At 36.0% G+C, this 16,444-nt stretch overlaps 2 protein-coding genes across 2 annotated transcripts in view; one reads left to right on the top strand and one right to left on the bottom strand.

Moving 5' to 3' along the window:
- efr3bb (EFR3 homolog Bb (S. cerevisiae)) overlaps positions 1–16,444 on the bottom strand; it is a 1,037,141-nt gene that overhangs the window by 150,260 nt on the left and 870,437 nt on the right. The window lies entirely within an intron of this gene.
- On the top strand, positions 9,980–13,886 carry ttc32 (tetratricopeptide repeat domain 32). Its single transcript, NM_001025520.1, has 3 exons — positions 9,980–10,133; positions 10,253–10,419; positions 13,690–13,886. Exons 1-3 carry the CDS (start codon positions 10,018–10,020, stop codon positions 13,815–13,817), a joined length of 411 nt encoding a protein of 136 aa, NP_001020691.1. The 5' UTR covers positions 9,980–10,017; the 3' UTR covers positions 13,818–13,886.

The raw sequence follows: 16,444 nt of genomic DNA, 5'->3' as shown, positions 1-16,444 counted from the left end.
TCTGCAACAAGTGTGTGATGCTATCATGTCAATACGGACCAAAATCTCCGAGGAACATTTCCAGTACCTTGTTGAATCTATGACATAAACGATTATAACAGTTCTGATTTCTAAAGGCAAAAGGGGGTCCAACCTGGTAGTAGTAAGGTGTTCCTAATAAAGTGGCCGGTGAGTGTAGTTCATTTACTCTTAGTAGGGCAACAGGTTCACTCACTTTAAGCAGTCTACTTATGACATTTTACTTTGTAATGTTTGCCTACAAATTTTTAAATCAAGATACATTTGATAAGAAAACGACTCAAGATTAAATAGTGAGATCAAAATTGAGTGATTTTGTGCAAAAAAACAACAACAATCCTCAAGTGTTGTGAGACATAATTCTGTTTTCCTTGAATTTTTGTCTTCTTTTAAAGCATAAATTCCCACCAACATAAATTTTTTCGGTCACACTTTGCATTTTAGGAAACAAATTGTCTCACATTACAATAAGTTAATATCAGTTTATGTATTTATAACATAAACTAAGAATCAGCAGTATATTTATTACAGTATTTCTTCATTTTTGTTAACTTTAGTGCATTAAAATAAAGCTGTTTATGTTAACTACAGCAAGAATTTGGATGTTAATAATGCATTAGTAAGGTGCACCAGGTGATCTGTCAAAATGGTAACCGGTTAGCATAATATCTAAGAAACACAGTCCCACTCCTGCCATACAAATCCATGCCTCCTGAAATTAAAACGCTCACATTAAAGATGACAGTAGACAACTCACTAGATCATGTCATCCACCAGTTAGAAAACTTTATCATACGTTATAATACTACAATTCCGAACAAAAAAAACTGTTTTATATCCAGCACGTTTTTATGTGGCAAGCAAAACTTGTCATAATATGCAATATTTCATGCATGCAAGGATCGCTGATCTCTCAAAGGATTTATCCAAAAGCAACTACTGTATGCTTTGTGGTTGGCAGGCGGTGTTCAGGAATTACACATTACTAAGCCATACCTACATACTATTTCAGACCGAATATTCAAAGTAGCATGGTAAACAATATAGGGACCGGATTGTTCAGAAATTAACCAATGTAAATATAAGAGCAACTTCACCGCAGTAAAGAAGGTTAGGTGGAATAGCGCTATTTACTGATGTTCTGTTGTTAAAATAAATAAAAATCTACATTATCGATGCTGTAAAACAGGGGTGTCAAACTCAATTCCTGAAGGGCCGAAGCCCTGCACAGTTTAGTTTCAACCCTGCTCCAACACACTTACCTGTAGGTTTCAAACAAGCCTGAAGGACTCAATTAGTTTGATCAGGTGTGTTTAATTAGGGTTGGAACTAAACTGTGCAGAGCTGCGGCCCTTTTGGAACTGAGTTTGACACCTGTGCTGTAAAAGGTCCCTTATGACACTGAAAATAGTCACATCAATCTTTCGCCGAAAGATTTCAGTGGCTAAATAACCCCTCATGTGCATTATAACCCCTTTCGAAAAACAACAAAATCTACATCAGCTTTGCCTGACTAAAATAGTTTTAAAACATAAAAAGAAATACCTCAGCCGTGGTGTCAGCCTTTCTCCAGCATAACTCCAATTGGATTCAGGATTTTAAAGTTTTGATTGAGCAATTGTTTTTACTGCCCTCACTCTCTCATGTGCAAGTGAACGAGGCGCACATGCATGCGCAAACAGTGGATCTGTCTGCGTGAACGGGTGCACAGATGTACAAATCTACATTTGTTGACAGACAGTTTGGGCTACTTATCAGAATTATGGGAATTATCAGCCCAACAAATTTTTATTTGAACATTTTTTAGTCTGTCTTACCCAGAATATAAGAATACATATAAATACATTTAGAGCATTTACGTTACTTATGTGAAGAGACTTTCAACCAGCACAACAAAAATCTTGCTGAAGACAATCACCTACTGCACCTTTATTAAATGCTGTACAAGTGTTGTTTATAACTAATGTATATATTAGTTCATGTTAGTACATTAACTAATCCAATACTTATTGTAAAGTATGACCATTTTTTTCTCTACACAAAAACACGCAAGTCTTTTCGTTCATAATATTTATGTTGGTTTTCCCCTTGAGCTCCTACAGAAATCATCACATAGTTCAGCTAGACAGACTATAGGTTTAACAGGAAGATGTCAAAAAGCTGTCTGCAACCGCTGTGCCTAAATCAATATTTCAGCCGTCACGCTCCTTCAGTCTAGGCATAGACTGAACATGTTCCTGACAAGCTTTCAGAGACATTTGACTAGCCAATCTAATACCACATATATGCTAAGCAAACATCTGAACATCCTATAAATTCAGGCAGTCTGAGAACATCGCGATCCCTTCTCTGATCCCAAATCTAATCTAAAATCGATTCGCAACCCTATGGCATTGGAGCATCTTCAAAACCACATCAACTGATATTTCTCCATCAGCTGTTAAAGCAAACAGAGACAGTATTCATCTGCTTGTGAGAAAATGAAATGAAAGCCATTTTGGGCGGGGTGGATTGATCAAAGCGGCTTTTTACCTTGGAGTTCAATGCAACGTGTTAATTCTCACAGCAAACACCAATATTTGGGTCAGAAGGGTGAGCAAAGATCATTCAGTTCAGTGAAAAAAGACAGCATATGAGGTCTTGAAGTTCATTGAGATCTGGGTAAAAGGTGCACTAAGCACTCATATCACAAGAAAGCTACAGTAATTGATAGTAAATACTATACTTTTTGAACCATCACAACAAGGGTTTCCAAACTATTCAGCCCGCGACTCCTAAAATAACAATGCCAGTGACCCATGACCCCAAAACTCCCTTAGAGGTGGTTATTAATATAAAAAAGTTCCACACACAACAACAGCCCTATATAAACATGAGCTTATTGACAACACAAAAAAAGTGCAACAGTCTTACAACCATATGATTTTTATAGTCATTTATCTATTTGTTTAATTTAATGTAACCTAATCTAAAGCGACTGGTGAGCACAATGTTTTCAGCACAAGTCTATTCTTGGTTTTAATTTTGGAGACAAAAAACTAATCAGAGCTGATTCTCAATGTCTCAAGGTTGTGGCCTGTATTTATTTTGAATGTATTAGATTGCCATAAATTTGTCAGAAAGTTTAACCTGGTGCTATAAAAGCAATCTGCTGCAGCTGACGCTATTGCTAATGTAAACACACCAATCCTATGAAAAAAATAATTGAAAGGCTGATGGCTTTAAATTTGCATGCTGTTTTTTACTGTTAAAACTATCATTTTTAGCTTTTGTGGGTTACGGATAAAATATGATAATTCTATTAGTTCAATAAAATTTATTTGACTTTTGGAAATCACCAAGCGACCCCCTGTCACTGTCCTGTGACCCCCCAGGGGGTCCCAACACCCACTTTGGGAACCACTGCAAAGTGTATTATATTGTAATATCTACAACTCTTTACTCCGCACAGAAATGCCAACTGGCCCAGCCGGGACTCGAACCAGTGATCTTCTTGCTGTCAGGTGGCAGTGCTAACCACTGAGCCACCATGTCACCCCTGTTGTGCTCAACATGACAAAAAATGCAAAATGGTATGAAACAAGTGAAGCGAGAGTAAATGATTACAGAATCATTAACCATAACCAAACATTAACCATATATTTTTCTATAGTCATTTATAAATTTAATATTAACCCCAAATGTCATATTTTTAATGTATTAGTGTACCATAAAGGTGGTCAGAAAGTTTAGGATGGGTTGCAGCTGGAAGGGCATCCGCTGCGTAAAATTGTGCTGGAAAAAACTAAGCCGAAAAAGAAAATAAATGAATGAATGAATTTTGCTGTTTCTTTAATGTAATTATTAACTGTCTTCTGTGGGTTGTGAATAATATATGGTAATTCTAAGAGTTTAATGAAATTTATTTGAGTCTTGGAAATCACCAAGCGGGCTGCATGGAGGAGCAGTGAGTAGCAAGTTATCCTCACAGCAAGAAAATTGCTGGTTCAGTTGGCATTTCTGAGTGGAGTTTGCATGTTCTCCCCATGTTCACATGGGTTTCCTCTGGGTGCTATTTTCCCCACAAGTCCAAAGACATGTGGTATTGGTATAGGTCAGGGGTCAGCAACCCGCGGCTCTTTAGCGCTGCCCTTGTGGCTCCCTGGAGCTTTTTCAAAAATGTTTGAAAATGCAAAAAGATGGGGGAGGTTAATATATTTTTTGTTTTAATATGATTTCTATAGGAGGACAAACATTTTTAACGTTTTCAAATGCTGTCAAAGTGTGTAGAATTAATATTTAATTTCAACATTTCTGTCAACGAAGATTTGCGTCATAGCCTGCGACACACGTTTCTATCAGCAGGGCGGGATGCCAGGCAGGTGGCTGTTGTAAACAAACCAGAAGATAATAAAGCATGGAAAACCGTTCAAAGAAGGTATGACATATTAGAACACCTATTTGCAAACTTTAAAAAACAAAACCAAGATAATACAAAAAAATAAAGATATACCTTTCTTCACAAAGACAGTGAAGGAAAGGGCTATTAAAATGGTAGGTAACATCACCGATCAGCAAACCAAGGACATTAATTCAGTGCCAGCATACTCAATTGCCTGTGATGTGACCGATATTCAATGCGCTTTTATGCAGGTATGTGAACTCTGATGGGCCGCAAGAAGAAATGATCAAATTAATAACACTAAAAGACAAGAGTCTGTGCTGAAGTGTTTTAATGACAACAAAATAAACACCAACCACCTGATTTTAGTGGCTATTTAATCATGAAGGCTCATTATGTATTTGTAGCCAGCTTAGTCATTTTGATAGTAGGCTAATATAGCTAATATAGATACATACAGCATGTGTATCCTTTATTATAAGGCTTATATAAGGCTTTACATTTTTTGTGGCTCCAGACATATTTGTTTTTTGTTTTTGTTTTTTGGTCCAATATGGCTCTTTCAACATTTTGGGTTGCCGACCCCTGGTATAGGTGAATTGGTTATGCTAAATTGTGCGTAGTGTATGTGTGTGATTGAGTGTGTATAAATGTTTCCCAGTGATGGGTTGCAGAAGGACATCCGCTGCATAAAACATGTGCTGGATAAGTTGGCGGTTCATTCCACTGTGGCGACCCCAGATTAGGGACTAAACCGAAAGGAAAATGACTGAATAAAATGACTGAATGGTGAATAAAATCACCAATCGACCCCTCATCATTGTCCTGACCCCCACTTTGGTAATCACTGTTATGTTATAGTTGCAGAACTAGTCTTGGTTAATAAGTTTACTGTTACTTTTAATTTGTTCATAGATGTTGTGTTAAGACAGCAAAAAGAAAACCGTAACAGATTAAGTTAGCTAATTGAGTAGGCCTACTTTACTATGGTGCAAAAAACACTACATTTACTATCATACCTATTGTTTTTCCATATTGTTGCACCTCCACTTCTCCCCACTGTTTTGACGTAAACATTGAACATATTTCCTCTGTTTGGACCTTGACGGTGGACTTTAGTGGTCATAAATCTCCTTCAAAGCATTCCCCATGTGCACATGTTCCTCTAAAACTATCTATCTATCCTGTCAAAGACTGCGTGAAAAACACGTCTGGTAAAGACTTTCACATCCTTACCTCACAGGTAAACACGGAGCTGACAAATTCCCCAGAGAGTTAAAAAGGTTGGGTAGGCCCTATGTCCAGAAAAAAAATGAATGCTGAAAGACGGTACAGACATACCTGGAGGTGAATTTCTGTTGGTTTTTGTGATTTTGAAGATATGGGAGAAAAATGCTAGACATCTAACAGAAGTACAAGTAGGAGTAGGCTAATGTTAGCATGTTAGCACCATACTAGTGTAGCTAATGCAGAAGTTGACCGTGAAGTTTCTGTTTCCATGGTATTTGATTATAATAATATATAATAATATATCAACATACCTAGAAATAACGCTTAGTTTTGACACAGTAAACTACAGTTTTTTATTACACTGGATTTATTTACTTATTTTATTCTTATTTATTATCCAAGAGCCACAGCTATTAAACAATTATTTAATAAGTTAATTACTGTGATTAAAATGTTGATATTTGTTTTATTTTATATAGGTCTAATAACATCTCTTCTGTCTTTTAGATTTTTTAGAAGAAGGAATCTTGGTCAAAATAATGTTTAAAATTTTATGTGAATGGTTATTCCACCAAATGTTAATTTTTTCGTAAGTTAAACTGTAAATATAAATGAATACAAACTTCTGAAACTTGCATGCAACTCCTTTCTTTGTTTTATGCTAAATTAAATGTTCATAATATTATATAATGTAGCTCTTTTATTCTTTGTTTTGTATGAAGTTTCATCAGCATATAGGTGTTTGAATGAGATAGACTACTCTTTGTTTCTTGTGTAAGCACAGAATAGATGCATAATCGAAAAGCTGTGTATTTAATTCATTAAATTATAATTTTTATAACTTTGTGATAATCAGTGGTGGAAGAAGTAGTGAAAAATCATACTCAAGTAAAAAAACATTACTTGCCCAAAAGTGTAGTTCAAGTAGAGTAAAAGTATCCGTTGTAAAAATTACTCAAAGTATGAGTAAAAAGTAGCCCTTTTAAAAGTATGCAAGAGTGAGTTTTGCATGTGTGTGTGTGTAAACGTAACATTCTGTAATGCATTTGAAAACATCCCTCATCTCATCACTGACATTCAGTCTAAACAGTATTTCGTTTTTTATTTGATCAGCAAACCACAGCTGTGCAGAGAGAGAGAACAAGGTGTGTGTTTATCGATAACTTTCCATAATATCTGCTTTTTTGCTAGACACACTTGTATCACTTATACCGGTGTCAATGTTTCCTCAGTGCTCACCTCCTCCAGCGATAATGTATCTCTTAAACAAACATTTCGCTATTTTTATTTGAAAATGAACTACAAAAATAAAACACATCACAGTGTATGTGGCATTAACTAGTCTATAGCATACATTCATAGAAAAGATCGAACACACACAGTGACAGAACCACTTAGTGAATGTACTCATTTTAACTGTCAGGGTCACTGACAGAAACATCATGTGTTGTCTTGTATAAAAAAATATTGGTTTTAGGTTTTAAAAAAAAACTTATATTTATGCCATTTAATTAGAAAAGGTTCATTCAAAACTCAAATTGCTATGCCTGTCTATACAATAGAGTGCTAGTTTAGGATACAACCTTACCATATGTCAAACATTTTTAATGTATTACTCTGAATTTATTACTTATAAATGCAATATTATATATATATATATATATATATATATATATAAATTTACCTCATAAGGTTAACTAAAATGAATATCTTAAAATTGCCTCTGCTCAGTATGATGCCATTCACTTTCTATGTGCAATTTGATTGGACAGGATGTGCAGGGCTGATTTTTCTAATCCCCATAGACAGGAAAAAAATAAAGTAGTGACTGCAGGTTAAAGGAAGTAGTGGGGTAAAAGTACTGATACAGCTCTAAAAATGAACTTAAGGGAAATTAAAAGTCCACAGTTATAAAACTACTTAGTAAATTACAATTCCTGAGATAAACTACTTGATTACAGTCATTAGAGTATTTGTAACTTGTTACTTTACACCACTGGTGACAATAAAATAAATGACAAAAGCACACATTCAGGCACTCACCGTGCAAACAAAAAATGATTTATAATTTTTTTTTTTTAACTAGCTTTTAATGACATTTACTTTGACATCAAATCTATGTATTGTGGCATGTTAAAAGTTAACTTATAATATTTTATTATTATTATTATTATTATTATTATTATTATTATTATTATTATTATTATATATTATTATTATTATACAACAGGTACACGACAATAGAACAAACAATTTAATAAATGGCTGATAGAAGATAAATAATAATAATAGTACAAAAAACAGCATAGGCAAATCAAAACACACAAACAAAAAGTGTATAAATAATTAAATATAATCCCTTTACATTTTTCATTCATTCATTTTCTTTTTCAGCTTAGTCCCTTTATTAATCTGGGGTTGCCACAGCGGAATGAACCACCAACTTATCCAGCACGTTTTACGGATGCCCTTCCAGCCACAATCCATCTCTGGGAAACATCCCCACACATTCATTCACACACACACTCGTACATTACAGACACTATAGCCTACCCAATTCACCTGTACCCCATGTCTTTGAACTGTGGGGGAAACCGGAGCACCCGGAGGAAACCCAGGTAAACACAGGGAGAACATGCAAACACCACACAGAAACGCCAACTGCAGCCGAGGCTCGACCCAGCGACCTTCTTGCTGTGAGGCGACAGCACCACCTACTGCGCCACTGCGTCGCCACCTTTACATTAATTAAAACTAATTAAAAGAGAACAAAAACGGGCAGTTTTAATGGTAAGGTATAGATGGGATTTGCATGTCAATATAGCATCATTTTTGTTAGACTGTATAATAATAATTAAGATTTTTACATTATTGTGACGGTTGGGTTTAGGGTTGGGGTAGGTGTTAATATAATGCACTTTCTTGGGTAATTTAATAAATAACATAAATAATACTTAGTACAACCACTAATTTTACATTACTGTGACATTGGGTTTGCTGTCGGGGTAGGGGTAAATGTTAATACGATACAATAAATAGGAAATTTAATAAAGAATATAAGTAATTCTCGTTAACTTCCGGCCACAACTGTATCTGATCTAGCAATAATCAGTTTTAATGGCCTTTCTATTCATACGTTGTAGCATAGTACAGAAGTACTTTATTCAGTTCTTTATAAAACACCTTTTTTTGATACAAAATGTACACATGAATATGAAACTTCATCAACAAAATAATTAGATTAAAAACAAAAAGTTTTTTCACTTTACTCACATTATCGTAATTAAATTACCACAAAATTACGTTTTTAGAACACAAATAAAAATGAAATAAAGATGTCAAAATCCGCACAGTGGCGCAGTGGGTTGCACTCTCGCCTCACAGCAAGAAGGTTGCTGGTTCAAGCCTCGACTGGGTCAGTTAGCATTTCTGAGTGGAGTTTGCATGTTCTCCCTGTATTGGCGTGGTTTTCCTCTGGGTGCTTGAATTTCCCCAAGTCCAAAGACATGCGCTGAATTGGGTAAGCTAAATTGTTCCTAGTGTATGTGTGAGAATGAGAGTGTGTGGATGTTTCCCAGTAATGGGTTGCAGCTGGAAGGGCATCCGCTGTGTAAAACATATGCTGGAATAGTTGTCGGTTCATTCCGCTTTGGCTTTGAGACTAAGCCAAAGGACAATAAATAATTAAATGAATTTATTTATTTATTAATTGTATTAATTTTTATTATAGTTTAGTCCAAACACAATATTTGATTTTGATTTTATGTTGAACCAAAGCAATTCAATTTATTCATCGTCTATAACAACTTATAACATTTTACCTTTAAGTCAATGTATTTTTTCCTTGGGCAGAATAAATAAATTTGATTAATATCAAATTGCATTTTTTTTTCAGTTTCATCCAAGTCAAAACTATAAAATAAGGAAAAATGTATAGATTTATCTGTAAGAAATTGCTTTTTTTAAGTTGGTCGAAAGCAAAATTATACTTTGATCCTAGGGTAAAAAGAAGTTGGATAAGTTGGCGATTCATTCCGTTGTGGCGACCCCACATTAATAAATTGACTAAGCCGAAAAGAAAATGAATGAATGAATGAATAAAGATGCCAAAATATGTGAGGTACAGTTTCCAAATACAAAGAGCAAAAGGAACTAACTTAAAATAACTTCAGTGACCCCTGATGAAGCTTTTTCGTATTGCGCTAAATATTACACTCCAACTCAGAAGGCGGCGCTCACATGCCGTCATTACATTGACACATCCAATCAGATCGCTGCAAACGATCTAAGCTTATAAATATTAATGACGTTAAACCAGAAACGCTGCAACTTCATCACGAACGAATTAATATTCATGAGGTGGCTAGTGCAAGCAAGAGCAGCGTTACATGGAGAACAGCGAGCTAAAGATCCTACAAAAAGCGCATGAAGAGTTTAACAGTAAGAATTATAAACGAGCAGAGGAATTATACACACAGTTCATCGAGTCCTGTACCAAATCCAGGTATTACCGTCATTCTATTTGGTAGAAGACGTTACTAAACATTAGCACGGACACTGATAGCTTGAAGCTGAGCTAAACTTCATGTATCTTCACTAATAATAACGTTTTTGTGTATCTAGAGACTGTAATGGTCAAGATTTGGCCATCGCCTATAATAATCGAGGACAGGTGAAGTATCTCCGGGTGGATTTCTATGAAGCCATGGATGATTACACCTCTGCCATTCACATCAACAGACAGTTTGAAGTGCCACTTTATAACAGAGGATTGATACGTTACAGATTGGGTTGGTATAAGTTTAACCAATAACTTAGGCACTAGGTTTTAACACATTTTAGCTCAGTGCTGTAAATATTAACCTGTTTAAAGGGATAGTTCACCAAAAGGGGAAATTATGTCATCATTTACTCGCGTTTAATTGTTTCAAGCCTTTAAAGTAATATAGCAGTATTCTGTGCAAATTCTAAATAGGGAAATTATAGTAGCTATATTGATTACAAAGTACAACATTGTTACAGTCAATCAAATATTGCTGTTGTTTTATTCATTCATTATGCTTCGGCTTAGTCCCTTTATTCATCAGGGGTCACCACAGAGGAATGAACCACCAACTTATCCAGCGTATGTTATACACAGCAGATCCAGCTGAAGCTGCAACCCAGTATTAGGAAACATCCATAGACACTCATTCACACATATGCACTATGGTTTAGTTTATTCAATTTACCTATACTGCGTGTCTGTGGACTGTGGGGGAAACTGGAGCAACCCAAGCGAACTGGGGAGAACATGCAAACTCCACACAGAAATGCCTTGAACCAGTGACCTTTTTGCTGTGAGGCGACAGTGCTAACCACTGTCACCCGTTGTTACTTATTTCACCTTTAAATATATGTTGTTTTGAAGTCATACTTGCATGCTTTTCATACCGAATATTTAAGGTAGCATGGTAAACAATATAAGGAGCGCGTCACAAGTTTTCACTGAATTAATGTGCAAATATAAAACCAAATGTACTTCAATGTTATCGTTTTTTTTTTGTTCTGTTGAACCCAAAGGAAGATATTTTTAAGAATGGTGGAAAGCTAATCATTGACTTCATTCATAATGGTTGCTGGTTTTCAGCATGCTTCAAATGATCTTCTTTTGTGTTCAAAGTACCGTAGTAAACAGTATAGCGACAATGTCACAAGTTGTCACTAAATAAATGTATGAATATAAAACTATCTTTACCTCAATTTTCTTTGTTCTGTTGAACCCAAAGGAAGATATTTTAAAGAAAGGTGAAAAACTAACCATTGACTTCATTAATAGTTTAAATGTCCTACTATAGTCAGAGGTTGCAGGTTTTCAGCTTGCTTCAAATTATTTTCTTTTGTGTTTAGGTTTATAAACAGAATCTAAGATATTTTTTACGAAATCCGAGAGCCCGTTTATCCATTTTATAGAAAGTGAAGTCTAGAAAAGGAACCAATAACATTGTCTAAACCAGGGGTGCACAAACTCAGTCCTGGAGGGCCGGTTTCCTGCAAAGTTTAGGTCAAACCCTAATCAGACACACCTGGGCTAGCTAATCAAGCTCTTACCAGGCTTTCTGGAAACATCCGTCCAGGTGTGTTGAGGCAAGTTGAAGCTAAAATCTAAAATCTGCAGGACAACGGTCCTCCAGTACCGAGTTTGGGCAGCCCTGTTCTAAGCATTCTGACTTCAGTATTTCAACTATAATCATATAAATCTCCAAGGACATTTTTGCGCACAAAATGTAAACCCCCAGTTAACTAATTTTGTGCATTTGCTAGTCTATTTAACTGATTACATTTGAAGTACATTACATACATTAATTGATGCTGTAAAAGGAAAATGAAATTGTTGCTGTATGAAATTGAAAATCATCTTAACCTTTCACCGGAAGCTCATCATTTGCTGAAAAACACTTGCTGTGCATATAGCCCATTACTGTCTATGGAGGATGAGAGAGCTTTGTAATTTTATCTAAAATATCTTAATTTGTTGTGAAGATGCGCGAAGGTCTTTCCGTTTGGAGCAAAATGAGGGTGAGTAATAATTAAAGAATTACATTTTTTGAGTGAACAAACCCTTTAAAGGTACCTAAAGATAGTGACTTTTTTTCTTCTACTTCTGTGGAACAATAAAAATGTTTATTAGGTTAAACCATGATTCTTAGTTATAATGAGTCAAAGCGTATAATGCATATTGAGAATCAAATGACACATACAGACAAAACTTAACATAATACTTCTGAAACGCGATCCAGACTGTTTGATGAAGCTTTGGATTAAAGGCAAATTATGTTTAGTTTCTTTCACAGACAAATTATTTTTGTTAAAAAAAACACAATGTATGCTTTGAAGCCATGAGTATTAATTTTGTTTTGCCTGTTTGTTTGTTTTTGATCATAAAGGAGATGATCACTGTTGACTTGAATCATGAGTACAACTAAAATCATTTTATGTTCTACTGAAAAAAAAGCATTATCACACATCCTGCATTGCCAGGGAGTAAATTCAGCAAATATAAATCTCTTTTAAGGAATAGTTCACTCAAAATTTAAAATCTACTCACCCTCAAGATGTTTCAAATTTTTAAGAGTTTCTTTAAACTGTTTTGATGTTTTGAAGAAAGCTGAAAACTATTGACATCCATAGAAGGAAAAACAAATACTGTGGAGGTCAATGGTTAAAGGTTTCCAGCTTTCTACAAGATATCTTCTTTTCTGTTCAAGAGAAGTGAATTATCAAACTGTTTTGGATCCTGTTGAGTAAATCAGGAGTTCCCAAAATTTTCTCTCCGCAACCACCAAAAAAAATACAATAAATAATGCCACTGACTTGCCACCCCCAATATGCTCTGAGCTGTGTATAAATATAAAAAACTTCCATGCAACTGTGCACACATACCAATACAATCCATGTGTATTCTTTGTTTAATTTTTTTTTTAATGTATGCGAGCGCTGTAAATGTGCCAGAAAGTTTAACCTGGTGCCATAAAATCTGTTTGCTGCATCTGAGGGTAACAAGGGTCACAATCCAATAGAAAAAAATCTAAAGACTAAAACCATAAACTACAACTTTTATCTTCAATAGTTTATGGATAAAATATGGTAACATTAATTAGAAATCACCAAGCAACCCCGTCCTGCCTTCATTGTTCTGCGACCCCCACTTTGGGAACCACTGGAGTAAATGGTGACAGAAATGTTGGTTTTGGGTGAACTATCCCTTTAAGAAGGTCCTACTTTATTTGGGACCTTTTTCCAGTAGTATCTGGATGCAGCCTTTACGATGCAAGCTGATATTGCATCACTCAGCAATGCAATGCAATGCACTTAATGAAGTGATTGACGTCACTGTGACTGGTAGGGTTAGGGGTGGGGTTAGGTGGGCGCATTATAAAGCTTGGGATGCAGCTCAGATTGCACTGCACCAGGTCTGCATCCAGATTTTCTCCTCTTTTCAGAGCATTCTGTCAGTCTGTAATGTTCCACTATGGGGCGCTGTTTGACTTCATTGTGACTGCATTGTGTTTTCTCCTAAGGCTTTTTCAAGGAGGCTGAAGGAGACTTTCGCAGAGTCCTGGAACTGAATCCTGATTTCAAAGATGCTAAAGAAAGTTTGAATCAGACACTTCTGGACAGAGAAGAAAAGGTGAAGAGAGGCTACTGAGAGCTTGTTTCTGAATTTTGACTGTTGATTGAACCTATGCTATGATTGAACCAACTCTGTGAGCATGTGATTGTGTATTTGTAAGTTTCATTCACACGTCTCCAAAACTTGCAGGTTTCAATACTCTTCTGATTAAAATGCATAAGTGTGCATTTCACCTTTGATTAATTGTTGATTTTAAATTGCATGTCGACTTGATATTTAAAAATGGAAATAGTTTCCCTTGCATTGTTTTAATTTAATGTACAGAAACAACAGTGTTAAAGTTATTGAAATGGACTCATGAACATGAATAAAAATGCATTTTTATTATTTAATACATCATCAAGGCATACCTTTTTTTCAATTCATCTTTATTTCTGTAGCACGTTTACAATTTAGATTGTCTCAAAGCAGCTTCACATAGAACATTATAGTGAATTGAAACAGTGTTTTCAGAGTTTAAGTTCAGTTCAGTGTGGTTTAATATTCACTGCTGAAAGTCCAAACACTGAAGAACAAATCCAGTGATGCACAGCTTTACAAGTCCCAAACCAAGCAAGCCAGTGGCGACAGCGGCAATTGGTGAAAGTGAAGGATAAAAAAAAAACTCAAGGAAAAACAAGCTCGGTTGGGCATGACCATTTCTCCTATGGCCAAACGTCTTGTGCAGAGCTGCAGTCTAGGCGCCGGAGGTTGGAGAACGCTTGACATCAGCAAAGACTCTGTCTCTGGAGTCTTACAGGAATCAGACTCATGCTCTCTACTTCTCCATGACCACCACAGAAGCTCCTCAGGATATGGGCTGGTATGGGAATATGGAAACCTTGAGATCATCTCTTCACAGGTCTTAGATCGCTTCAATGACTGCAAAGTCTCTGGGGGCCTATATAGTGTATACTGCAGGGGTCACCCAACCCTGTTCCTGGGGAGCTACCTTCCTGCAGAATTCAGTCACAACTCTGATCAAACACACCTGAACTAATTAATAGTACCTAAAGCAGCACTTGATAATTACAAACAGGTGTGTTTGGTCAGGGTTGCAACTAAAATCTTCAGAAAGGTAGCTCTCCAGGAACAGGGTTGGTGACCTCTGATATACTGTATAAACGAGATGCAAAAAACATGCATGGAGCACATTCATGCATCATACCGCTTTGTGATGAGTGTATGTTTACTAAAAAGATAGGTCTTTAATCTAGTTTTGAACTGTGAGAGTGTTTCTGAGCCTCGGACATTATCAGGATTATCCAGAGTTTAGGAGCCATAAATGAGAAGGCTCGACCTTCTTTACTCGACTTTGCTATTCTTAAAGAGATCTTAAAGAGCAGGTTGTATTGTAGCGAGACAGAAGGTCAGTTAGATGAACAGGAGCTAGATTATTTAGAGCTTTATAGGTGAGAAGCAATATTTTAAATTCAATACGAAACTTAACAGGCAGCCAGTGTAAGGAGGATAAAATTGGGTGATATGATCTTATTTTCTAGAACTGGTAAGAACTCTCATTTTGAGCTAGCTGAAGTTTGTTAATAGAGGATGCTGGGCAGCCAGCGAACGGAGCATTACAGTAATCCAGTCTAGAAGTCATAATAAGACTTCATAATGCATCTGAGATGGATAGCATACTTCGTAACTTAATGATATTTCTCAGATGAAAGAAGGCAGTTTTTGTGACATGGAGTATATGATTTTCAAAAGTTAAATTGCTGTCTAATATGACACCTAGATCTTTTATACTAGAGCTAATGCTAACTTTGTATCCCTCTTATTCAGGGATGTCAAACTCGTTTCCTAAAGTGCCGGAGCCCTGCACAGTTTAGTTCCAACCCTAATTAAACACACCTGATCGAACTAATTGAGTCCTTCAGGCTTGTTTGAAACCTACAGGTAAGTGTGTTGAAGCAGGGTTGGAACTAAACTGCATTGCTACGGCCCTCCAGGAATTGAGTTTGACATCCCTGCTCTAATTGGAGGTGAAGTTGCGAGATCTGCTGTATACAAGATTTAGGCCCAATAAGTAATAATTCTGTTTTGTCTGAGTTTAAGATAAGAAAATTGTTAGTCATCCAGTCTTTAAAATCTTTAATACACTCAGTTAGCTTAGACCACAGGTGTCAAACTCAGTTCCAAAAGGGCCGCAGCTCTGCACAGTTTAGTTCCAACCCTAACTAAACACACCTGATCAAACTAATTGAGTCCTTCAGGGCTTGTTTGAAACCTACAGGTAAGTGTGTTGGAGCAGGGTTGGAACTAAACTGCAGGGCTTTGGCCCTCCAGGAATTGAGTTTGACACCCCTGGCTTAGACAGTTCAGACATCTCATCAGGTTTAGTTAAAATATATAATTGAGCATCATCTGCATAGCAGTGAAAGCTGATCCCATGTCCCATGTATGTTGTAAACAGCAAACAACACAATCCTCTAGTCTGCTTTTTTTAATTAAATATTTTTTAATGTATGCCTTTCCACCTAAAAACATTCCGGTGTCATTTATTTCTAGCTATTTTTTTTTAGCTGTAGAAAACAGCTTGTGATGCTTGAGATTGCAACACGGTACACACGCACTGAACACACTTGATGTAAGCATTTTCATGGTTCTTTGTTTTACACAGTAATGTTGGTTTCTGAACACTTGTGCTTTGAAATGTG

Source organism: Danio rerio, chromosome 20 (genome assembly GCF_052040795.2).
Source record: "Danio rerio strain M-AB ecotype USA chromosome 20, GRCz13ab, whole genome shotgun sequence".
In the NCBI taxonomy this organism is placed as follows: Eukaryota; Metazoa; Chordata; class Actinopteri; order Cypriniformes; family Danionidae; genus Danio; species Danio rerio.
The sequence above is the reverse complement of the archived record's forward strand: the minus strand, read 5'-3'. Positions and strand labels throughout refer to the sequence as shown.

Bases quoted from the DNA above. Each gene is read 5' to 3' on its own strand.
- ttc32 (NM_001025520.1), top strand. From the start codon at position 10,018: ATGGAGAACAGCGAGCTAAAGATCCTACAAAAAGCGCATGAAGAGTTT. The intron at 10,134-10,252 runs GTATTACCGTCA...TTGTGTATCTAG, and splicing joins GAGTCCTGTACCAAATCCAG to AGACTGTAATGGTCAAGATT. The intron at 10,420-13,689 runs GTTGGTATAAGT...TTTTCTCCTAAG, and splicing joins ATTGATACGTTACAGATTGG to GCTTTTTCAAGGAGGCTGAA.